This window comes from Molothrus ater, chromosome 18, assembly GCF_012460135.2.
Source record: "Molothrus ater isolate BHLD 08-10-18 breed brown headed cowbird chromosome 18, BPBGC_Mater_1.1, whole genome shotgun sequence".
In the NCBI taxonomy this organism is placed as follows: domain Eukaryota; kingdom Metazoa; phylum Chordata; class Aves; order Passeriformes; family Icteridae; genus Molothrus; species Molothrus ater.
The window spans coordinates 7,035,219-7,060,773 of NC_050495.2; the positions used below are offsets into that span (position 1 = coordinate 7,035,219).

At 39.4% G+C, this 25,555-nt stretch overlaps 1 protein-coding gene across 2 annotated transcripts; it reads left to right on the plus strand.

Moving 5' to 3' along the window:
* Positions 1-3,944: 3,944 nt before the first annotated feature.
* Positions 3,945-25,333, plus strand: CHFR (checkpoint with forkhead and ring finger domains). Of its 2 annotated transcripts, none has more exons than XM_036393292.1 (18): positions 3,945-4,024; positions 4,405-4,552; positions 6,383-6,482; positions 11,177-11,286; positions 12,876-12,935; positions 13,088-13,300; positions 13,978-14,193; positions 14,487-14,643; positions 14,870-15,024; positions 15,539-15,701; positions 16,460-16,602; positions 17,091-17,210; positions 17,511-17,594; positions 18,318-18,388; positions 19,002-19,089; positions 19,257-19,364; positions 20,425-20,497; positions 22,597-25,333. In XM_036393292.1, the coding sequence occupies exons 2-18, from the start codon at positions 4,417-4,419 to the stop codon at positions 22,637-22,639; spliced, it is 2,040 nt and encodes a 679-aa protein (XP_036249185.1). In that variant the 5' UTR covers positions 3,945-4,024; positions 4,405-4,416; the 3' UTR covers positions 22,640-25,333. The 2 variants fall into 2 exon arrangements, with proteins under 2 accessions (XP_036249185.1, XP_036249187.1); XM_036393294.1 differs by lacking the exon at positions 3,945-4,024 and adding an exon at positions 4,103-4,172.
* The last annotated feature ends 222 nt before the right edge of the window (positions 25,334-25,555 follow it).

The window sequence follows — 25,555 nt, forward strand, 5'->3', positions numbered from 1 at the left end:
CAATTTTTTTTTCTTCCTTACACTAAACATGTCAATCTACAATTTACTGATGAAGTGCTGGAGGATTTCTCAAACTTCATGAATTAAGTGATCAAAAAGAAAACTCTGACTGTCACCCATAAATGACAAGAAGAACCATTAAAAAGGTCTGTGTGAATCTGGTCCAAGAAAAGTGAGAGTAAGTGTATGTCCATATGCTTGTGGCTAGGGTGGGCTCCTGCCAGGTAAGATGGGGGAAGACTTTACTGTAGGGCTGAGCCTGGATCTGCAAAAAAACCCAAACCTATGTCTTGGAAATCCTAAGGCTATTAGGAACAGTTCAATTTTTCAAATCAAGTGGAATTGCTTTCTTTATTAGACAGAAGAGACCATCTGCTGGGGCTTGCAAGCTACCTACAGAGTTTGATGCTTGGAAAGTAAAAAGTGCCAAAAGCAAGAATTTGAACTGCTTTCCCCCACCAGCCTGGGGAGAAGAAGGGAATAAATAATGCCAAAAGATGTATTTATACAGCTTTAAAATTCCATTTGAATGCAACAGAATAGTTGTTAGTGTCAATTTCTAAATGTCAATAAGGTTTTTTTAAAAATTATTATTATTGTTAGCTCTCTTTGGGAAATACCTGGCTGCATTTAAAAAGTGGCTTCAAAGACAACTGGGAGTGTTGATCAGTGCTGCCTCCAGTGAAGCTCACTGGGGAAGTGTGAACAAAAGTTGCATTATTTTTGATCTCTGTTTGCCAGTTTGGCACAGACCAGCCTCTCCTCATTGCTCCTTCTCTCCCAGCAACAGAACTCACCTGTGGTCCCTGCTGAGAGTATCTTCTCCCTGGGAACTGCATTGCATCCTGCTTCCTGCATTAGCTCCCCTGTGCATGATTTTGGTGTGTTGGTTTTGTTTGCTTTCCTGGAAGGTCTTCCTAATTTCCCAGCAAGTCCTTCCTTTGGAGGTACTTAGACTCATTGCTGCTTAACTTTGTAATTCATGGGTAATTCCATGCTGGTTGTCCCCACTCTGAAAGTGTCTAAACAGTAGCAGTGGTCAGTAATGGATATCTGGATAAAAAGCATAAGAAAAAGGACATAAGTGACACTTTTCTTCTTTCCTTTTCATTTGATGTCTCTGGCTGCCTTCCTTTCTCTACCACATAATAAGGAAGAAATCCAGAGCTGGCTGCCTGACTTGGAAAACCCTTCATGTCAATAGTGTATTCTCATTTCCAGCATAGCAGGAGCATAGATTATCTGCAGGACTGGGCTATCAGTATTTGGGAGAATGCTTGAGTAAAAGCATGTCCTTGGTATGTGTTCTTTTGCACTACAAAATTGTTTTTTCCTTACCTACAGACAAGCAGCCAGTGGTCAGAAAACATAGCTGAAGATGGCTGTGGGATAGCATTACTCTTGCTGATTTAGGATGATTTTAAATACTTCATTTTCCATGCAGAACACATAGTTATTAGTTTAATCATGAAATATGTTTTCCAAGTTGCTTTTCCCAGATCTGATATTAAGAATTTGATATTGCTTTCTCCAGAGGTGAAAAAAAAAATTGAGGAGAAAATTAAATAGCACCAGTCTTTCTGAATGTTATCTACAGGGTGATAGAGAGCTTCAAACATTAATGCAATACAAATGCATTTGAACATTTACAGTGGGATTTGAGTAGCTGCCTTCAGGTCCTTTTCAACCTAACTCCTTTTTATATTGTACTTTGTAAGGATGTCCTAAATTTCTTTTGCTAGAACCAGTATCAGAGCTAGAGGTAACAGTTTCTAGCTTGTACCCCTCCATCCACGATGGGGTATTTTCAAACGGCTGGCTTGTGTATCACTACTTGTAGGGAAAAAAAAGAAGTAATATTTGTAGCTTCTTTTTCTCCTGGTATATGTGTACCTAAACAGTTCAGAGCCTGAAAACTCATTCCATCTAGAATGAGCTTGAACAAAGCTAGGAACAAAGAAGAGAGAGAGGTATATTGCTAAACAAACATTAACTGAGGGAACAGATGGGAAAGGTGATCTCTAGAAAGTGATCCTCTCCATTCTGCCCAACTCTGGAGGGTGACAAGTACAAAATGGGGTTGTTGAGAGATGGATTATTTGGAATGTGGTATAAAACTACCCTGAGCTGGGAGGGAAGTGTGGAGAGTGTACATGGAGAGCAGTTACAGCAGTCAACTGCACACAGCAGATCAGTACATCTCTAATTATTATTTGTCTGGCTGGCTAAGCAGTGCAGCATTTAAAACCTAATTTGTTGTATAATTTAATTTTAATTGAGTCTCCTATCCACACAGGACTCGTTAAGCTAGCTGTATGTTTCACTTGCTGTCTTTTTACATGGATACTATGGGAGAGCTGCAGGAGCTGAACCAATCATGTGCTTGCTTTGTGCTATCACCGAGGTGCAGTAATTCCTTGGTATGATTGCAGAGGGATCTCTTGGCAGGACTATTTGGAAAATATGTCTTCTCAATGCCACAATATAACAAAACAACTTCTTCTCTTAGCTAATGCTACAGTTTACACAAAAGATTTGGTTGTTGGGTTGTTAGTTGCATCTCCCATGTGCTGGTATTTTCCGCTGCCACTCAGAGATAACAATTACCAGTCACTGTGAGCAGTAATAAAAATGAAGCAGCATGACAACGCTTTTGAGTGATTGCAACTTCCATTGATGTGCCTCCCTTCAAATGTATAAAAGGCTCTATTCCTCAGTGAGGACAAAGTTGAAAGCAAGCAGGGTATTTTACAGACAAATCCTTTTGGAGGAATGTACACATTAAGGTCTCAAAGAACAATTTTTTCACAATATTATTACTAAGGTAAGAGTTAAAAACTAAGGTCAATAACAAAAAGCTCTTAAGTACAGGCATCAATTTTGACTCATGCGTGCTTATATATTTTTCCTCACCTGGGGATCACGTGATTGGGACAGTGGAAGAATACTATGTTAGGTATCAGTTAAAAGTGCAGATCCAAACATTGCTATGTTTGAATACTTTTGTTTCTGGCAATGGCCACATACAGATGTCTTGCACAGGCTGGCGTTACTGTGAAACTTCAATGGCCAAGAGGAACTGCAGGGCTCCAAGGAGAGAAAAAACAGGCAAAATCTGAAAAGTCAAGCAGTAAAAGCAGCCCTGGACTAAGGCTGGTTCAAGAGAGAAACCTGTAGAGGAAGCCACGTTGTGGCAGTTTTGTGTTCCCCTTGGGATGCCTTTGGCAGCTGCAGTGTGCCTGGAGCTCTGGGCAAAAGTCCCACCAAAAGGAACAAAACCTGTATAAACGAGCAGATTAACAATTGCACGGCAGTCATACTGTTTTACACAAAGGACCACCAATTGGACGACATGGCAATGAGGTGGTTGATGCAATAACAAAGAGACAAGTCCAAGTTCGGAAAGCTTTGTCCCCTGCTCTTGTCCCCGATAATTCCAGGGTTTACCCTGTAAGAGTCTTCTGAGCAAAACTGGTGGTGCCCCCTGCGTGCGTGACCCCTTCCTCATTGGACACTGATGCTGCCTCAGTCCGAGGTTGCTTTTGAAAGCCTGGCCCTGGAACAGCAGCGTGTGTTGCTTTTTTAGCCACTGCTGGCAAACCAATGCCTGCTCAACATCCAAGAGTTAAACTATAACAATTTTTTTGTGGATGAGACCGCTGAAACCACCTCAGCCGGCTTCTAACACACACGGCGGCGGTGAGGCGACAGATCTGCCCGTAACAAAGATGGCGGCGCGCAGCCTGTTTCCCCCACACCCGAAGTTCATGCCCATATCCAAGATGGCCGCCGGGGCGTTACTGCTTCTCAGGCCTTCCGCATCCCTGCTTTTCCCTACGGGCGGCGCGCGGCGCGGCCTCAACGGAAGCGGCGGCGCTCCGGCCGGCCCGGCGCAGCTCGCTGGCGGGCGGCGGAAGGCCCGCCCCGCCGGTACGCCGGCCAATGGGCGCGCGGGCCCGCCCCGGCCGCATCAGCTGATGGGGCAATGTCTGTTGACAGGAGTCGCCCGGGCCGCGGCGCTGGGGTGAGGGGCCCGGGACGGGCCGCGCCGCGGGGCCGCCGCACCCCCGGGCCTCGCCGGCCGCCCCCGCCCCGCTCCTGGGAAGGCAGCGGACGGAAGGAGGCCGCCCCCGCTGGCTCTCCCGGCTCGGGGAGGGGAGCGGCCCTGCGGGGTGGGGGCGCAGGGAAGGGGCTGGGCTGGCTGCGGGGGGCCGAGCGGGAGGGAGGGTTTGGCGGCGCCGCACAAAAGGGAGCGGCGGGGCCGGGAGAGCCCCGGGGCTGCGAAGGGGCTGCGGGGCAGCGGCGTGCCCGGCCCGGCCCCGGGGGGGGGGGGCAGGGAGCGCTGTGCCGCTCCGGGTGCCGTGTGGTGATGGGGTTTGGGTTCGCTTTGTTTGTTTTTGTCAGATGTGAATCCAAATGGAGCAGTCGGAAGGAGGCGAGCAGAGCCAGCAGCAGCCGCAGCCCTGGGGGAAGCTGATCCGGCTGGGTGCTGATGAGGCAGAGCCGCACGTCCTGCTGCTGAAAAGAGAATGGACCATTGGGCGGAAGAAAGGTGGGACAGGGACGGGCTGCGCTGGCCTGGGGCGGTGGTGGGGGACAGCAGCCATCCCCCCTCCTGGCCTTTACAGCGCTGGGAGCTGGACTGAAACTAGCTGGGTTTGGTGCTTCCAGCTGTTGGAGGTGTTTGCCAGGCCCCCCTGAATTCCCAATTTACCTCAGCTGTGCGAATAAGTAGTTTTATGCTGACCGTTTCTTTTTCGGTAACTTGTGACACGTTTTAAAGTCAGAGTGCCTTTTTAGGTAGTCTGGTAGTCTGTGGCAGTTTGTGTAAATAAGGAAACCCGATTGTTGATTCAGAAGTTTCTGTGCTTCAGTCTTGTTTACGTTCTAGTTTCGTTTCTGTGGTTAAAATAAGTTGGAACTGCAATGCAAAATGCTTTGGCTTCACAGAGAAGAAAACACCCACATAAAAGCCCTTAATTCTTCTGGCCTTATAAAGACTGCCAACAAGTACTGAAAGTTTCTCTGAGAGTCGATTTGAAAGCTTTATTCCCAGAGTCTAGAACTTGTACTACTTGCCTTTATTTTAAAGCATTTCATGCTCACTGTATTTGAAACAAGGACTGAAGTGGTTTAACTTTCTTTTAAGCTGCCTTGACAGTGCTAATTTTCTTTTTCCTGTTCATCAGTTCAGGCTGTTTGGCTGATCAGTCACTTCCTGTAATTAGTTGTGAGCAAACACCAGATGCTATAGCTCTATGAGAAAGGCAGACAGTGTCTTATAGGGAAAATGTTTTGCAAATTTAGAGTTGGTGGTATTTATTGAGATTGCTTATCATTAAGCTGTGGGTAAATTCTTCAAGCTGGTGTCTGTTTGAGGGTTGTCTGGTAGAAAAAAAGGTGAAATTTTTCTTGTTCAGTTGCAAACAGCTTTCCATAGCTGTTTGCTAATGGATTAGTTAAATGGATGGTTACTAGAATACCAAATTGTGACTTTATAAGCAATATAAGTTAGCTGCTTTCCAGCTGGATCTGTTGTTGAGATCAGTTCACTCACAGTGTGAATAGGTGGAGGGGAATCATGGTTGTTAATTATTGCTTTGGTGTAAGCTAGTGCTTTGAGTCCTTTGTGAGAGATTGTGGAGAACCTTGAGTGTTGCTTTGAATATTCAATGTTAAAGTGAGGTAAAAAGACAAGATTTTCTCTGAGCCCTTGAGTTGTAGGTAGGAAGATTTTTATCACTTCATCATGACACTTCTCCTGTGTACCCCTAAGTCTTAGTCCTGGCTGTGTAATTCTCTTCAGTTTTGTTAACATAATAATGTTGTCAACAGAGATGAGGAAAGCTTTCCTGTTTAAAAACAAGCAAAAGGCTGTGAGATAGAACAGGATAATAATTTTTACGTATTTTTTTAATACCAGTTATTTGTTCCTACTACTTCCCCCCAATACATCAGAATAAAACAGAAGTTAAACCCAATGAAACAGCATTACAATGATGTGGAAAAAGAGCTGCGTGCTGTGACATGTGTGCCTTTAGGAGTTAAATTGAGCACCTCAGATATGTGTGGATATTTCTGTAGCACTCTAGAACAGAGTAATTGTGATTTGATTTCCATCTTTGAAGGCTAGGACTGGGGGAAAAAGGGAACTGAAAGATCTTCACATGGTTGCAATGGTTATATCAGCACATGGGGCTATCTCACCGCCTGTATTTATGTGTCTCACACTAGGCTCTGTTGCTGCCTGTGTGACAGCAGAAGTTTTGAACTATTGCAGATGTACATGAGTCAGTTTATGTTGCATTTATAGCCATGTAGAATGCTGATCTGACTGTGTAATGTGTATTTTTAAGCTTGCTGGAAAATCTTTCTTTTTAAGGCTGTGACTTATCTTTCCCTGGCAACAAGTTGGTGTCTGGAGATCACTGTAAAATCATAGTGGATGAAGAGTCTGGTCAAGTGTCGTTGGAAGATACAAGGTTGGTTTCTCAGAATGTTCTTGGAGCGACTTTTGTCAAAAGCTTAGCAGGTTATACTAACCCTAAGCTACCATAATATATTTAATTGCCTTCAGGGTTGAAACAGGGATTGAACATGATATCCTTCACAATCTCAAATGTGGGACTTTCCTCTTTATCTTTGTACATCATGGGCACATTCTGCTGGCCTGCCAAAGTGCCCCTGATGGCAGCTCTGCCCCTGCTTTGTTGTCATCTGCAAACCCGAAAAGGGTGAATTCCCTCTCCTCTTCAAGGTTGTAATTAGAGATAGATCCAGGATATCCAGGATAGATTCCTGCAGGGTTTATACTCCCAGAACCTGTGGGACAGAATGCTAAATTTTTTTGGGAAAAAAGATTCGCTGGGAAGTCTGGGAAAGGTTTATAGTTGTCATTCTCCAGTATAATCCTAAATTTCAGGATGTTCCAGACAACAAACCAAACCACGTTTGCCTGTCATGGCAGCCTCAGAGTGTAGCTATAAATCTCACCTGAGAAACTGTCCCTGGCAGAATTGGTTTAGACCAATGTTGTGATAGAACAAGCTAAATAAATTGTGCATGTTGCAGAAACATTCCTGCCTATTTTTTTCCCTTAGCCACCCCCTGAGGCAGAAGGTGCAGCCAGCTGAAAACTAGCAAAACCAAATTAAAGTTAATTTTGTGTATAGTATATTCATGAGAAGGTGAGGCTTGTGACAAGGTAGTGTAACAGAAAGGCTGCACCATGGAGCATTGCCAGGGAGCTGCTTGTGCCTGTTACCCTTCTGTGAATCTAACAAAGAGTAAATCCCTGGAGTGCTCTCCCTCTTGTGAGTTGAAGTGTGGCTGCCAATTGCTGAATCAAGAAACCAAACAGGTTTGATATGACTGCTTGCAGAAAATCCTTCTGGTTCTTCTGGGTCTTCCAATGTTTGTGCCAAATAGCAGATGAGTCCCAAAAATCAGGCTGAAAGAAGATGGTTCTTGAATGTTTGAGTTGGCAGTACAGATGCTCAGAGTCACAGAAAAATACTGCAAGGTCAGCTTTTTCTTCTCTGAAGTGGAAAATAATTTGGAAACATTGCTGTGGTCAAGCTCAGATTTTTCTGGTGAAGAGGAATGCATTGAAGGAGGGAGTGAGTGTGGGACAGTCAAACTCAGTGGACTTTGTTTCTCTGTGTCTAATCCAAAGAATATAATCAAATATATGTAGATAGCCAACATTTTGTCTTCTGATAGCATAATGAATCCTTGAATGTACTTTAAAAGAATTACCCGAAATTTGCAAGTGAAAGAAAATGTGTAGAGCATTCAAAATTATTGAGTAAATAAAAGTTTGGAAGTAACAAAAGCTAAAAGTTAGCAAATAGTAAAATAAAGTACTCAGACTCGCCCTCTTTTGGGATATGTTTCTGTTTTATTTTCCAAACCATGCAGTAGTTGCTTAATACTGCTTGAAAGAAAACAAATTGTACAAGCTGACCTAACACAGTGGAGGCAGCAGTTGGGTTTCTTCTGGTAAAATCAGTCCTAAGATTCTCCGTTTTGAAAAAATGTTAAAGGCAACTAGTGTAATTTCTTGTTATTGTGTAGGCTTTTTCCTTTTAAGATTCTAAGTAGTAGGTGATGTTTCTGATCAGGAAACAATTTAGACAAGGCTGATACTCATATGACAGGCAAGCAGATACTCTCTGGGTAAATCAGAGGTTGATCTGCAGTTGGTGCTGGTGTCCCTTCTGCTGCTGAATTCTCCTCACCCTCCAGTCAAAACTATGTCTATGACCATTGAGAGAGTGGAGAATTACAGTAGAGAAGGGATTCTGTACCTTAATAGAATTCAAAACTCATTTCAGTTTACAGTGTGTTCAGGATTATATGCACTTTAATATCAGATAACTGTTAACCCAGAAGCTTTAGCATAAACTACATTCTTTTCCTGGATGGATGCAAATAAATAGGAGAAATTATTAGGCTGGCATTTTTCTTGGAAGGATATAAAAGTTTCTTACAATACATAGATCATTCATCTACTTCAAAAGTAGCCTTGTTCTGAGTGAAGCTGTTCATATCAATTCTGCACCGTAGATGGGATTGGGAAGTAAACAGAATTTATGGTTCATTAATGAAACTGTAGAGTCATCAACCACATTGGAATTGAGTCAAGACTTGACTTTTTTCATTCACTGATTAAAAAAGTGACATTGGAACATTTTGTGACATAGTTTCACAACACGTTTTATATCTGATAGTACTGTTTTTCTTCTCCACTTGAAAAATGGTACAGCCAGTTGGCATCAATTCAATATCTAGTCCTAATGAATGGCCTTTGTATTTGGGATTCTCATTGTACTTTCTACTTATTTTATAGGGAGCTTCATTTGAAACACAGAAGAATGTATAAATGTCATAATTTATCATGTGTGTCTACCCACAACATTAATCTGGAATGTCACTATATCTGTTAAAAGCCTCATGCTAAAGCCTGGAATTGGAAGTGAAAGGCTGATACAATTAGCTGGGATAGCTGAATAATTTTTTCCCTTTGGTTGTTGGCTGAGAGATAAATACAACTGCTTTCATTTACCAATGCATTGAAGAAAAGCTTATGATTTTCTGTGTCAAGTGATATCCATTTATTCCTATTTCATTTGGGTCCATGTGTGCCAAATAATTCATTAGTCAGCTCTCACTGAAGTCTCTGTAACTACACAACTGAAAAGATTTGGCTGTCTGTGGTCAATTTGATTAATAGGGTCTTGCATAGCTATTTCTGCATCTTGCTTTGTGAAACCAAGCCTGAGTGGGTTATTAGATGTGTCATATTTTGGGCTTTTTCCTTTCCCTAAAAATACCTTGTGTTATTGTCCCCCAGAATAATCTTGGAACTTGGCAGTCATGACAGAGTTACTGCATAAAATACATTATAGGGACATTTCCCCCCACCTATGTTTAGTGAAATGTTGGGGCTAGGAATTGCCTGTAGAAGTTAAAATTCAGTAAAAGACAAGTCTTGTTACTTGTATTCAGCTGATTTATTATAAAAGAAGGTCTAGAACACTTGGGGCAGATAGGAGATGCCTTCTGGAAAACTGAGGAGGTCAAATTTCATGTTTCCTAGTTTTGTTAAAGGACTTCTGACAGGTTTCAGAGGTCGGTGTAAACTTAACTATTTATTTGGCAATCGAAGGAGATACAATTTTTGCTTCAACATAATTTTTTTAAATGTTATCGCTACCATCAGTATGAAGTAAAAATCAGTGTTGTTTTTAACAGAGGGACTGAAATTCTGTTTTCCTCTTAATTGCTCACCTTTGGCAATCATTAGTGATTTCTCTGTTCTGCTGGTTCTTCAGTGCTTATGTCTTTCAGCCTAGCCAACACCTGTATGCCTGAGGGGAAAAGGATAAGCTAGGAGTAGTTTTCTTTCTTGTAGGAGCAGCTTGACGTTTCATCAATGTGGCCCAAATTTTTTTATTTAATTTCTTGAAAGTTTAAAGTAGCATCTCATTTGTGTTGGATTAGTTGATTCAGCCACATAGACTGTGGAAGCAGCTGCAGCAGCAAGACCAAGAACTGATACCTTGGTCACGACTTGCTGTAGTGCTTCCAAAGGGCTTGGTTTTCAGTTTGAACCTTGAATTCATACTTTTGTGTTAGAAAAGACAAGGGGGAAGGTGTTTATTTCCAAAAAACTCCCCTGCAGTGAGGGCCAGTCCACAGTGCCCTGGGCATGGGCCGTGCCTCCAGGAGGTGGCAGCACAGCTTTGCTGTTATTTCTTGCAGCTGCTCTGCAGAGGAGGAAAAGCAGGTATTTTCTGTTCATTCATATTTTGTACCAGTTGCTGAGATTTTGAGTGGCAGAAGTCTGAAATTCGAGAGGGCTGCAGCCCTGAGGGATGCTTACTGCAAGTGAGCTGGAATTATTCAGTACTTGAATAACTTGACTTTATTATAAAACATTAATGGCTTGTGTGTACAACATCCCCCATAGTTAAGGGGATAAAGAAATTAATCAGCAATGCTCTGCATTTTCGTTTTCCCTAGTTTAATTTCTTCTACAAGTATTTAATTTTTTATCAATAACAAAATAATTCATTCCAATTCATCTTTCATTATATATCACTTTTTTTCACCTTGTTAACTTCTCAATTTCAAGTTGCAAACAGTCCAAGTAAACTCACAATTTTAGGTTTTTTTCCTTTTTGAAGGAGGAGGGGGCAAAAAAATCAACACTGCATGACATCCCTGACTGTACAGGAGAAGTTCCTTTGTCACAGAGCATCTCAGGAGATTTCCAGTATTAAATGGAAAACACAGCCTGGAACTTTTTGAATAGAACTTGTATTGTCCTTTTGGTTTTATACTTAAAGTGTGGAGACTATTGTACAGAAACAATCATCTGATTATTTGGGGACATTAGCCAAATATCAGGGGTCTTTTGTCTGTCAACTGCCATCTCTTTAACCGGTAGTGCAAATGAGCTTTGAAGTTCCAGTAGCTCTGCATTTCTGTCTTTGGGAGAAATTTTTTGTTGTTAGACTTCCTTTTTTTTTTTTTTTTTTAATTTTTAGTCAACTTACGTTTTTAGAGGGCAGCCAACAGCTTTTCTTCTTTAAATGTATCTTGTGTTTTCCCTTCCTTCTCCCGTGTAATTATGAAAACATTTATGCTAAGTTATCTTTTCTCTTTACAGTACTAATGGAACAGTAATTAATAAACTGAAAGTGGTTAAGAAGCAGACATACCCATTACAGACTGGGGATGTGATCTATGTTGTTTACAGAAAAAATGAGCCAGAGAACAGTAAGTGAATAATACTTTTTAAATGGTGTGCTTAGTCATTTTCTTTTGAGTCATGAGGGAAAAGAAATATCAGTATAATAAAATTGAGTACTTCTGCTTTAAAGAGAAATGTGTTTAAAAACAAGTCTCTGGAGAAGAGGTCATGGATGTGCCAGTTTTTACAGAGACAAATCTGAGCAACTGTCTGAAATTTAAATGTGCCTAGAAGTAATTTTGGTAGAACTAATGCATGGAATGGTAAGTAATGAGGTTCTAATCGCATGTCCAGTGCTTCTTTTAGAAGTCACATTGCTGGGGTAGTTAGTGATACTTTATATATCCCAGTGAAGCAGTTTTTAGCACCAGTAGGAAAGGCTGCAAAAGCTTTTTGTTTTGTGTATGTAGGTTTTTTGTGTATGTAGGTTGGCTTTTTTGTTTTAAAGAGGGAAGAGGCAAAATGGGGGGGAGATGGGGAAAGCCTTACAGTGAAAGTAGAATTGATAAACCTGGAACAATGCTGTATTTATGGTTTTCATACAGTAATAAACATATAAACTGTTTATTTAAAAATTCTAGATACATACTCACTGTTTAAATACTTCCTTTATGAAATTGCTGTTAATTTATATACAGACAGATTTATGCTGTCTAGTGTAAATGTTACATGAAGCAGTGATAAGCTGTATTTTTCTGTCTGTGGAGTTTATCTCACAAATCCTTTCTGAGCTGGCACTATTGCACTTTATGCTGCTTAGATGAATCACTTGGGTGAATTTTCCAGGCAATGAACTGAATCACTGATTTCTGTTTGGGTTAATAAGTAGTTAAATTACCAAGCCTCCAGTTTTGCTTTTTCAGCTTTTCTATCTTCAAACACAGAGGAAAAATTTAGGGCATGCCAGTTTGGCTATTCTAAGTCCTACTGAAGGAGACACAATTTTAACTTCTGATCAGAAAAAGGATTGCTGCAAACTAAGACAGTCTTATTTGCTTGTAGGTGGTTGGTGGTGACAAAAATGTAGCAAGGTAGAGGAATTTTTGGAACAATATTAAATTCAAGTAAGATTGAAAAGAAAAGGATATTATCCAGTTGGTTTTATTAATAGATTCTAAATTAGTTTCTGGCTGAAACTTATGGCATGTCCCAGTCTGTATTTTTGAGAGTTCATGTATCTCACAAAGAAATGAAATAATATTGATTGAAGAGGTTGAGAAGTGAGCTCAGAAATAATAAGCTTCTTCGAAGAACTTTGATTCAAGTATCAGTAAAAATACAGTCTGTTCTGACAGAGCAGATTTTAGGTTTAAGAAATGATTAAGCCTCTGCTTCCATGGCTGGCACAAGTTAAACGTCACACAAAAGCTGCTCTGCCTGGTTTCCTGGGAAGAAAAGATCTTGCTGTGCTGCTCCTAATTGCCTCCTAAGTAGGAGTATTAACATGGTACTATTGAGGTGACCCCTCATTTGCCTCTTCCATTGTCAGACACTTTAGGGATGCAGCCACTTGTGAATAGAAGTTGTTTATGTGGGATTAAGTGAATTTTTTGTTTCAAGAGCATGATTAATATTTTTAAATCTCTTATGATTAATATTTTTAAATCTCTTTCAGATGTTGCTTATCTTTATGAATCCTTAAACACAAAACATGATGCAACTCAAGAACCAGTAGGTAAGGAAGTAATTCAAGATCCATGGAGAGGAGTAAGCTCCAATGACTAATGTAACCCTCTTGAGAGAGTTTGATTCCTTGGAATTTTGAAGCCATGATGTGTTGATTGTCACAAAGATATTTTTCTTTCCTTTCCCCCCTTCCAACTGTAGAAGTTAATGTAGAAAACCAATGCCATGTGACCAAAGATACCTCAGGTACAGGAAGAAGTAATGATGAGACCCAAATTACCTCATCACTGTCAGCTACTCAGTCTTGCTATGAGGAACCACAGCCATCTACTTCTACATCAAACCTCTTTAATGCTTCTCCTACCTCTCCAGTTGAGTCTGCATCTGTTCAGCAGGATAATCCGTCTACATCTGGTGAGACTTGGGTCAAGTAGTTAAAGTTTGATCATACAGTCACAGAATATGCTCAGTTTGGAGGGGACCCATCAGGATCCAGCTCATCAACTGTTACTCCAGTTTTTAATTTAAACAGATTCATCTTTTACCCCTATCTCGGTCTAGAATTTGCCTTGTAAAGTTCTAGTGAAAATATCAGGTGGATATGTGCAGTTTAACTTTCTCTCTATGGACAGGCAGGGATGGATGAGTGCAGGAATTGTGAGAATTCCTGTATGCATTTGTCAGCAGTTCATGGGACCTCACTGGCTCCTATGGAAACAAAGCTTTCCCTTTGCTGTGATCCCAACCTGTTACGTGTGATCAGTATTGCATAACCATGGCCTGGCATCTTTGTCAGGAAGACCTGGTGTGGATAATAGTCTTAAGAATAAATACTCCCCAGCTGAAAAAGGAATGGGGATTTTAAGTAGGGTTACACAACTCATAGGTTGTTTTTCCCCCAGGTTTTCCAATTAGCAGATTGGTTCAGAGTGTGTTTAGTAAGTTACGCAGACTTTGCTTTTCTGCTCCACTTTTTCCTATTCCTAGATGTTTGGATTGATGCATCTGCCACATCAGTTTGAGTACCTTTTGTTTTCACACATCCCATAGCTGTGTGCAGCCATGTTCATATTTCTGGTTTTGTTTTATAGGATCACAGTCCTCAGTTGTCACTCCTGTGCCTGCTTTCCCCGTCTCAGAATCCATGTGTGTAAGAGCACTGCACGACAAGCATGAAAAGGTGGATGTGAATGCTGAAGCTTCTGCAATTGCTCCAGAAATCACTGACAAAGAAAATGCAGAATCAGATTCTCAAAGAACAGGGGAGGAGGAAGGTTTGGAACCTGCTAAGAAGAAACGAAAAGGAGGCTAGTATACTACAGTATTCTGCAACTTAACCCTCACCCCCACCCCTCCAAACTGAATTACAACAGCTGTCATCAGTCCTTCAGCTTGTTTCTTGTGTCTCACTTGCTTGATTTCTGGTCCCATGAAAATAATGTCTTCAGTAGCAGAAGCTGTAGTGTGTAAAGCAAGAACCTCTTTTGGGACTGTTGCCAGTGAACAGTCAATCAGTGCAGATCTTTCGGGGATTTTTTTAATACTTGAATAAAAATAAGTTAAAAAAAGCTTTAAAAACTATCTCCTTCTGTCTTTGTAGATGAAGATACTTGTCCAAATCTTTCACCAGCAGCTCCAAGTGAATGTATAATTAAAATTGGCTCTGAAGATGCAAAAACATCAAATGTGAAACCAGATAAGATGGAAGAGACATTAACTTGCATTATCTGCCAAGAACTGCTGCATGACTGTGTAAGGTATGTAAGAGTGACAAAAGCTTTAATCATGTGGTAATAATGCAAGACATTCAGTGACAGCTGTTTGAGGAGGTCAGGATAATCAGCATTTTCACAACCCTCTTGATTTTCCTTTTCCTACCCTATGTAGATAGTCAAATTAATGCTAAATAGTTTTTTCAGGGTTATGGATGTATCTGAAAAAAATGAAAGACTTGTATTTTGACTCCATTTCTTTCTTTTCCAGCCTGCAGCCTTGTATGCATACTTTTTGTGCTGCCTGCTACTCAGGATGGATGGAAAGATCATCTTTGTGTCCAACTTGTCGTTGTCCAGTAGAACGTATTTGTAAAAATCACATATTGAACAACTTGGTTGAAGCTTATCTGATTCAGCATCCAGGCAAGTTGAACAGTGTCTGTGGCAGAATCCAATGGATTTCACACATGAGCTGTATAACTGATGTCAGGACACAATGTTGTCTATAAAATACCTATAAAATGTGTGGTTTTTAACCCTGCTGTTTTCTCTGACATGGCTTGTCAGAAAACAAGTGCATTTAAATGACATAATAACCTGTGGAAGGTAATTTAATAATGTGAGTGTGCTAAGAATGCTTCATTTTAATTTGTTACTTCATCATGAGAAGGATACTTTTGAAAAACATACTTGCATGTGGATTTAACTAACGTTGATCATGACCTCTTTAAACAAAAACAAAACTTAAGTTGCCTGATACTGGACCTCCTTAACAGAGAGGGAAATTTAACTAAGATGATCTAGAACTCTCTCATCCAAAACCAAGACTTTGGGAAATGAAAACACAGTAATGGTAACTGCATTAAGAAAGTAGAGTGCAGATAAGAGATGTGGGGTGTTATTTTCTCTTGAAATTGGAATTTGGTTCTCCTGCCAGATAAATGTCGCAATGAAGAGGATGTTCGGAGCATGGATGCCAGAAACAAAATTACTCAAGACATGTTGCAGCCTAAGGTGCGGAGATCCTTTTCAGATGAGGAGGGAAGTTCTGAAGATTTACTGGAGTTGTCTGATGTAGATAGTGAATCCTCAGATATCAGGTATGTCTGTTTTTAGGTTGTATGCCTATGTTTGAATGCACAGACCCACAAACTGAGCTAGTTTTACAAATGCTCTTATTGCTGATAGTGTTTCCATGATCATTGCCAGGACCTGTTTGCAGATTAAGTTCATCCTTGGTAGTTTTGCTGGCCATCCTTTTGAACCTTGAGCAATCACCAGAAATATGAACTTCCTAGAAATCCAGTAAGATTCAGTTTGTGACCAACAGTTCTATATTGAATCGTGCAATAAAAAAAAGACGGTTTCTGGCTAAGATCTTATCAGGAGATAAAGAAGTCCATGATCCTATGAATGTGTTTGCAATTATTGTGCTTTATGTGGCTGCTTTCACTTGGTGTATGGTACTAAAGCAGATGATGCTTCACTCTAGGAATTCCAAGTACTAAAATACCTCCTCTTTTTTTTCCAACAGCAAACATTTTTTGCTGAATATCTACAGGGGAACAGAAGAATTCTTGTAGATAACTATTCCAACTTTGTTCCTCTCTCTTTCAGTCCCATTGCTCTTTTTTTCCTTTACCTTTTGGTTTAAAACTTCTTGAGAAATACTACAAAACCCAAAGCTTTTATCTGTCACAGCTACAGCAGAGCTAGGTACTGAGTTACATAAGCTTTCATCTGTTACTGAACGAGGAAATCCTAAATTTAAACTTCGAGAGTCTGACCAACCTTGTCTAGCATAGTGCCCTAAGTTGTATTTGCATTTGTTTGGTATAATTTCATATTGTTCTTTCAGTCAACCATATATAGTATGCAGACAGTGCCCAGGATACCGAAGACACTCTGTTCCAACTGTGCCTGGCACAGGCCAGGAGACAGAGGCAGGAGGAATGCAGGCTCTGGGAGATGCTCCATCAACCTCTGCCAACTTCCCTGCAGGTCAGTGTCACATTGCCCCAGCAGTGCAGCACTGAAATACTGCAACTCAGACACTCAGGGCAGAATCACAGAATGGCTGGGGTTGGAAGGGGCCCCTTGAATATCATCTCCACCTCCCCTGAGCTAAGCAATGAGCTGTGCTACAGCTGTGAACTAAGTTAGACCTAAGCAAACTCCCTCCCACAGGACTGTGAGAGCAACTCCACACCAATGTCTTTGCAAATGCAGGATTTGGCTGTGATTGTCCAAAATGGGTTGCTGATGGTTGATGAGATGGTTGAAAAGTTCTTAACCTTTTTTACATTCTGAAATATTTTACACAGATGTGCAGTTCAGAAGTTTGAATGCTGTTTTTCTGCTGCTTCACAGAGTCTTTGTAAAAAGGTTGCTTGTTACTTCAAGATTTTTATGTTGTTAATATTCACTAAGATTCCTCATCCAAATTGCACTTGTGTAAATTGTTCAATCTTTTTTTTTAACTTATCCAGCTGTTCAGGAATATGTGTGTCCCGCTCAAGGAAGTCATGTAATATGCACCTGCTGCTTTCAGCCAATGCCTGACCGTAGAGCGGAGCGGGAACAGAATCCTCATGTTGCTCCTCAGCAATGTGTGTACACTTTTTATTTTATTTTCTACAGAACTCTCTCATTTATTATTAAACTTAAATTTACTTGGAAGACTGTTTTTTGTATGAATCTTCTTTATTTGGGTGCTTGTAGTGACAGCATGCAAGAATCTTCCTTTAAAGAATTTATTAGTCCTTTGAAGAATGTATTTTAAATGAGAAAGTTGTACCTTTTTTCAACCAAGTTTATTAGGGCTCTGTTGTTGCTGATTTATGAGAATGGTAGCTGTTGAGTTTTGTTGTGTTCAGGTCCTTACAAGGGTTTTCTTTGTTATTTTACAGGCACAGTTTGTCTGCAGCCCTTCTGTCACTTGTACTGGGGCTGCACTCGCATGGCGTGTTTTGGCTGCTTGGCACCATTCTGTGGTACTGTGGAGTAACTTTTGCTTATCAGCCTGTTCACTTTGCAATAATGTCTGCCTGTCTTGAACTTCAAGTAACTGAAGAGACAGATTAGTTTGTAGCACAGTCATGCAAAAAGAAGCAAGGCCTGTGTCCTCACATCACAAACACAAAAAATTGAAGTAGCGTGTGTCTTAACTTTGAGAGGATTTAACTTTGTGTCTTCATACAATATTGGGGTTAGAAACTACACTCACTGAGCACAATTCTTTCCACTATAAAAAACTATGGTGTATTTCAGTCAAGTAAGAGAATCATACAAACCAGTGCAAAAGCACTGAACATCTGATGGTATCGGATTAGAAAAGAATCTTGCCCTCTTAAACATGCAGACTTCTGAAACTCAAGGTTTTTTTGACATTTAAAAAAGTAAATTAGAACAGTTGGAATGACTTGGCTGCCGTTTGGAGCTAATAGAATATGCTTTATTAGCACTGGTGATTTGTGCATCTTGGTAATGTTTGTGGACTGAAGCTGAAATTTTAAAATCTCAGTATCTTGTCTGTGCCACTAGAAGTTACAAATAACATGCATTAGCACATGTTGAGTGCAGTCATGTACTTGGTGCTCACATGAGCCTCTGCATATTATTTCAGGAAACAGAAGAACCTTCAGAAAATGTGTGAGGGCCACAGGGTTTGGGCAAGAAATAGTAACTTTTCTTCTTCTTCTTCTTGTTCTGATTAGAAATAAATCTTGGTGATAAGTGTTTAGATGGAGTCCTGAATAACAACCACTATGAATCAGATATCCTAAAGGTATGTTTAAAAATCATTGTGTGTGATAATAACAAATGTACAAAGTTTAAGATGTGCTCACTGATGAAATAGAAGTGATGTGCTGCCTGATACTTACAGTGGCAGCACTGTGTCACTTGCAGAACCTGATTCTAAAAGCCTGATGAAATGAGCTCCAAATGATCATCCAAGATACAATTTAAGAGAAAAGTAATTCAATAAAAACATGCCAGGAAAGCAATGCTTGTTAAATGTTTTGTCCCAGACAAGTTAAATTTCACACTAACTTGTATGGAAAATACTTTGTCCATACTATAACAGGGTTGCCTAAATTAGGTAAACTGGGTGAAATCTTGATTTGAGGTAAATGAGAATGTGACTGGAATGAATCTATTTGCAAATTTTTGGCAAAAGTGGAGATCTGAAAAAAGATACTTAGTGGAAGATTTTATTGGTGGTCTAAATGTATCATGCTAATTAAGTTACAGGTATTTAATTTTTTCTTGTCATCAGCATAAACCCATTCTGAAAACATAGTTACTGATAGATTTGGAAATATCTGAGAATAAATGGCTTGCTTGCTCTTTAAGATCGGAGATTTTTCTAGATTAAACACTTAAATTGCTCTTTTCAGGATTACCTGGCATCCAGGGGTCTGACATGGAAAAATATGTTAAATGAAAGTCTCTTAGCTCTTCAAAGAGGAGTTTTTATGTTGTCAGGTATGTGTTGTGTTCGGTTTGCATGTGCATGACTCCTTGTCTGGGTGTAACTCAGCCATGTTATCAAGAAGTGTGGAGTTCTGTGTACAGAACCAGTGCAGTCCTGGCTCTTTAGTTAAACCTGATTCATTAAGCCTTACATTTTTACAAACTGATTTTCTCCCCAGATTACAGAATTACTGGGAACACAGTGCTTTGCTACTGTTGTGGCCTTCGCAGCTTTCGAGAACTTGCCTACCAGTACAGGCAGAATATTCCTGTTGCTGAATTGCCAGGTGGGGATTGTTTTGCTCAGTAAGGAGGGGAAAAGAAATTAAAAGAGTTAACATGAGTTTTATCTTTGTATCAGTGTTATTTTGGCACTTTCATGTAGCCCAGTGCAAATCTTGTTGCAGGGCTAATGTCTTAGCTCCTTGCTTTACTTGTCAGCTGCTCAGCTTGTGTATAGTTATTTTCAGACTCCCTAATGGAACCTTTTCTTTCAGTATCATTTCTCATCTGTAGAATACCTGCAGAGTGAAAAGAGGATTTCAGTAAAATGAGAATATAGTCAACCAATTAGCAATATAGGAACCAATTGCTGTAATTAAATTTTTTCCCTCTTAAATACATAAAATGATGCATCTTCTGAACAATTTAACACTTTGCCAGCTCTCAACTAGGAACAAGAATGCTTTTATAAACTGATTCTAAATATTTGCATTTACAATTTTAGTATAAAACAGCATGCAAGCAACTGTCCCTCATTCAGACCTAAATTAGTTTGGGACAGAAGCTGTTCTAACAGTTTGCTTTTAAATTTGACTTCTGTCAACTTAGCTCTTGCTGTTAGCAGCATCTTCCCAGTCTTAAGTTGTTGAGATCTCTGCTTGTGCTGCTGTGCATAATGAGCAAAAATTGTGTACCTGGTTTGCTCTTAGCATTAGTTTTCAGTTCAGCTGCTGGACAGCTGAGTTGTAATGTATGTGAAGGTGGAGGAAAGCAGCAAACTCTACCCAAATTAATAATTTTTCTTATGTATGGAAATACATCTAGACAAATGCTGAGTGTCTAATCAAGTCCATCCCTATTAAAATAAATGGTAAGACTTCAGTTGACAGCACTGAGAACCAATTACTTTCTTCATAAGTCTGCATTACATTAAAAACTAATTTTTTGTCCTTCACGGAGTGTTTGCTTTGTTTCCAGAAAGGTGAAACAATATAGTTCTACAGTCATTTCTTGCCAATCATATGTTGTCTCTGATGAGTAACCACCATTAGCAGTGGCTTAATAATCTGGGTCACTTTAATGGCTTTTGTAATAAATGCAGCATTTCATTTGCTCTTCTTGTAGTGACTGTCACGTCACGTCCTGATTGCTACTGGGGACGCAACTGTCGAACTCAGGTCAAAGCACACCACGCCATGTAAGTTCTACACTTTGGAAGGTGGTTTTGCTTTGTGTTCCTTAAAAAAAACAAACCAACAACAATCTAAATGCAGCCTTTCAAGTGCCAGAACTTGCAGCATAAAGCAGGGTTGGGTGAGCATAGGGGAATTTTTTGTCATTTTTGTTCTTAACACAACTTTGAAATGAGCCCTCTGTGCATCAGGGCACTGCCAGCACTTGTAGGTTGATGTAATCCATGGCTGACACTTCTTGAGTCTGTTTTTCCACCCACTGGGGTGGAAGGATTCTTTTAGAGAAGTGCAGCTTCCATTGAAGGAATCAATTGGTGGGAATAATTAGCAGCAGGAGCAGCTTGGAGCATGTAACATAAGCCACAGCAGGTTTCTGAGGAGTTTGTAGTTCTTACATCTCTGACCCAAGGAATGTGGCATGCCTCAAAAATTAAATACTGAGCCTGAAAAGAGATTAACCCTCTACTTGTCAAGAGTTTTAATACCAGCCTTGGACTCCTGGTATCTGGTGAGAAATGTCCTTTCAAAGTAAATCAAGCTTCTCGAGTAAAAATATCAAGGCCTCTGATGACCAATGCAGTTTTATTCTTATAAAAAGATGTACATGTAGTAAGACAAATATTAAAGACTCATAAAACAAAACAAAAATTTTCTCCCTAAGAGCTAACTGGTTTCAGAGAGGGTTGAAAAATCCTTCTTGCCTTATGAATAATTCTCTAAATTCTCAGTGTAATTTAAGATAGAGGAGCTGTTACCCCTTATTGAGAGATTGCCTTAATGAATAGAAGGTTCTGCAGTATCTTTCTAATGTTGCAATGTACATACCCACTTAGCATAATTCCTTTAATATTTCAGGTACTGTGGGTTGAAAATAACCAGTCTGTGCAGCTCAGGCAAGCAGGATCATAAGACAGACTTGTAAAATATTCATCTGCAGTCTCTTACAAATTCAAGGGTTTTACCAAATAGCTTTCAAAAATAATTTTGGATATAAGTTGCAGATATAATTTGAAGTACCACTGCTATCTGTAACTTCACATTATAGGACAGCCTGTGATCCCAGAGGAGATTTTGTTTTGAAATGTTAGCGTTAATTCAATATCAAAGTACTCACCAGTCATCTTTGTTCATGTTGTGGATAATTTCATCTAGAATAAAAATGACTCAGGGGTTTTTTTCCCTTCTTTTTTCCTTCTTTCTTTTTTTTTTTCCCCAAGCATTAGTCCTTCCTTTACTGGCTACTACACTTAGTTTCTAAAATCTATAAAAGAAAACAGTCCTGTCATACCACTCCTTTATATCCAGATAATATTTTAATTTTTTTAATTGAGCTAAATTGTCCTACTAAGTAGTTAGATTATGTGAGCAAGGTTTTTCTGGTCTTTGATCTAATCCAGCTGAGGGGGAAGTTCAGGGTCTCCTTTGCACCATTTCCTCCACATGTAATGACACACTCAACACCCCAAGTTCTCTTTCAGTTGTGTGTGAGGGTCCACATGGCCCAAGCAAGAGAAAAACAAGGAGTGAACAGTGAAATATTTTTGAGAAGTGGGAAGAAGTGCTTGGTACTAAATTATGTTATCTGTTTAATCCGTGAAGACAGATTTGCCATTCCCATAAAACTTACAGGCTGAGAAAAACTTCTTCTTTCCAGAAGATTCTAAGCCACTAAGAGAATATGTTTATGTTGAAATATAAAATTAGCCTAGTTAATTCTAGTTCTTAATGATTTGTGTAATGCTGTCTACTAAAAGTTACTAATACCTTGCAGGGGAAAATTAAATCACCGATTCCTGTTTTAATTGCCTTCTGGGTTTGAAGTATGCAGAAGCATAGAGGAATGCTTTTTAATAACAGGTTTTCTGAGTGCATAATAAAACTAATGAGGGTTAGGCAGGAGAGATGTTGAAAATCCTGTTACATGTAAAATGACAGTAAAGTATGATCTAAACAGGTTCTGAAAAAGAGATTTTAGTGTGTAAATGGTCTGCTTTAGACTGTTTAACGTTTAAAATACCCTGTGCAAAATGATGAGTTGCTTTTGTTGCCTGACTTGTGAGAACTTTGTTACATTTTAATATTCTTATGTTTTTCTTTATTTTAGGAAATTCAATCACATTTGTGAACAGACAAGATTCAAGAACTGAAAACTTGTAGTCTGTAGAGAGGGGACAAAAGCCTGTTACACTGCTTGTACAGTTTAAGGTTTCAGGGGATCTACTCAGTTCCCCCATAGCAGGGAATCATTAACTTTTCCATCAGGTAACCTGATGTGAAATTTTTAATTTGTAGAATTTTACAGCTGTACATGAATAAGGTAGATTTTTTTTTTCCCAAGGTAGTCCAGCAAGCATTGCATTCCATGCTCATGACTACAGTGTCCCTGTGTCACTTCAGTGAAGAATACAAACAAATCACACTCACAAAAACCAGCCATATCTTGGGATGACCTAAGAATAAGGAGTGTATTTGCACTACTTGTGAAGAAACTAAGAAAAATCGATAGACTTAAAATAGAGAAGTTTTGTAAAAGTATCTGATGGGTATTTCAAGAGCCATTAATATTTAAGAAGGATGCTGTCAGTGTATATTTGTAACTGCATTTTGCGGTAGTCTGATATTTTGTTGCTACCCATTGCGTTTGGGCTAGAAACCACATTAATATTCCTTTAAAAAAATCCATCCAATAAACAGCTGTTTCAACTTAAAGCTTCTACCATATGTGTAGTGTTACAGTGGAGGTAGTACAGTTTCCTTTCTTAGTTTAGACATGTTGATGTTTTTATTCACGTGAAATTACAAAAAGAATTGCACAAAAATTTGAAGATCACATTTAAAGGTGGGGTGATACTTGAAGCAGAACAGACATCTGCTAATATTACTTCTGTAGTGTTTTATATCAGAAGACCAAACAGTGCTTTTGACATAGAGCAGCCAGTAGGACACACTGGTTCTTTTTTTTTTGTATTTCTTTTTTGGTTTGATACCATGTGCTAAATATGTACCTCTGCAATGCAGCTGTTCTCTAGCATGCATACACTGGTGAAAATGTAGAAAAAGCTATAACTTAAAACAGAATATAGCAGCTTTACTGGAAGGAACAATCTTACAGAAAATGAGTGAATTTGGACAAATTGTAGCAATATGGAGGCATTTCTGGATAGGGATAGAGATAGGGGCACACTGGTGTCACTGACATAGGAAATGTAGATTTTATTTTCATGCCTTCTGCAGAGCTCATTCAGGAGATGTCCCAAGTGTCATTAAAAACAAAGAAATCCCAACTTTCCCCCTTCCCTACAAATTGATATGATCATAATCTGGTTGCTAATGTTTGACAAACCTCGACTGGGACCAATTTTGTTCTCATCGTACCTGGAAGAGTGAAGCAGAATGAGAAGAAATCATGCAAAGTTACCTCTGTAGAGACCATGTTGTTTTAAGTATGCCTTATTTTATGAGCAGGATTTATACTTGGATGTTAAAAAGTGTACACACAGTATCTTGTGATATAATGGAGCACAAATGATGCAGCACATCACGTCTACTGGTTGCAGTGAATTAAGCAACTATTTCCAGTAATGCACATCTTAATAAGAATGCTAATTAGAATGATGTCTTTCTGTTTAGATTTTTTATTTTTGAAAATAGCTGTCGCAAGGATGGGTCTGTTGACCATGCCCTTATGCTATTAAAAATACACTTTGGTGTGGACTTCTCTTTCTAATCTCTGGGCATTTTCTCCTGTGAGTAGGATTGAAATTGGATCTGGAATATTACTTGAAACTTCTTTTAACAACAACAGTGTGTTTCTGTCTTTTAGTATTAACAATGTTCTGTTGCTTCTGTATTTGTATTTTATGTTTAGATTTTTTAATGGTTATTGTATCTTCTCAGGACAACCATTCCCAGCTGGTTTTGATCTCATTTCATCTCTGGCTGTGCATGTAGCAAATTGAGTGCAGTTGTGGAGATCAAGCCTTTGCACACTATATGCAGAAATGTGCTTTACATTTTCATTCACCACTCCCACACCCCAGATGGGCTTTCAGCACAGCCTTGTCACTGTGCTGGTGTTCAAGCCTCTTGTGCTGAAGTTGTTTTGTTGGTCAGGAGTAACTTGCACTCACTCATGTTTGTGTAGGGGTGTATTGTGTGACCATAAGAGAAAAAAAAATTGGGGAAAAAACCCAAACAGCAGAACTCATGTGCTTAACATCTAAAGTACCTGTGCAGTAGATGTTCTTCAAATTGTTTTTCTAAACCCCTCTTCCTTTTCCCTGTCACAGGTAATTAATCTGCCTTTCTATGCATATAAGGTTGCAGTAGTGCAATGGAATGAAGGGATTTTTTTGTCATTTATATTGTACCAGGAAGAGATCAGAAATTGGCTTGCAGATGGGGAAGGTGAATAAATCCTGATCTTTATATGCTCTTAAGTAAGTAAGAGTATCTGTCATGGGTATTACATACTCTACATTAGACCTTTTTAAATGTATGGTTACCAGGTGATAGTTAATGTGATAAATGTATGAACTATGCTTGGTGTAATTGTTTGAATACTTTAAAGGTGCAGCATATTTTTAACCTGTCTAAAGCACATCCCCACCTCCTTTATAAGAGATGTTTGGAAGCTGAGCATGAAATGTGGTAGAATAGATGTGGAAACCAAGGTGATTATGATAGGATTTGACATAGTGGTGAACAAGGTATATAGTCTCTCTGTTTGAGAAAAGTTCTTTTATAAAGAAGGTGGAGAGTAGTTCTTCCAGTTCTCTTTTGTGGTTTATTTTTTTTTTCTGAACTAAGAAGTTATTAATTAAAAAAAGAAAAAAAAGCTACTGAAGTTGTCTGTTTGTGTTTCTTCTGTGGCATGTACTATCACCACAGAAATGGATGTATGCAACACTTGCTAATACTCAGTGAAGCTTTTAGTTATTTGAATGTTGAGATTTTACAAGCAAATACCATCCCTGAACTTGTAGTAACTGAAAATGGCCTGAGTTTTTATGTCATTCTCAAACTTCCTTAAAAGTGTCAGATGATACTGCAAAGGATCATCA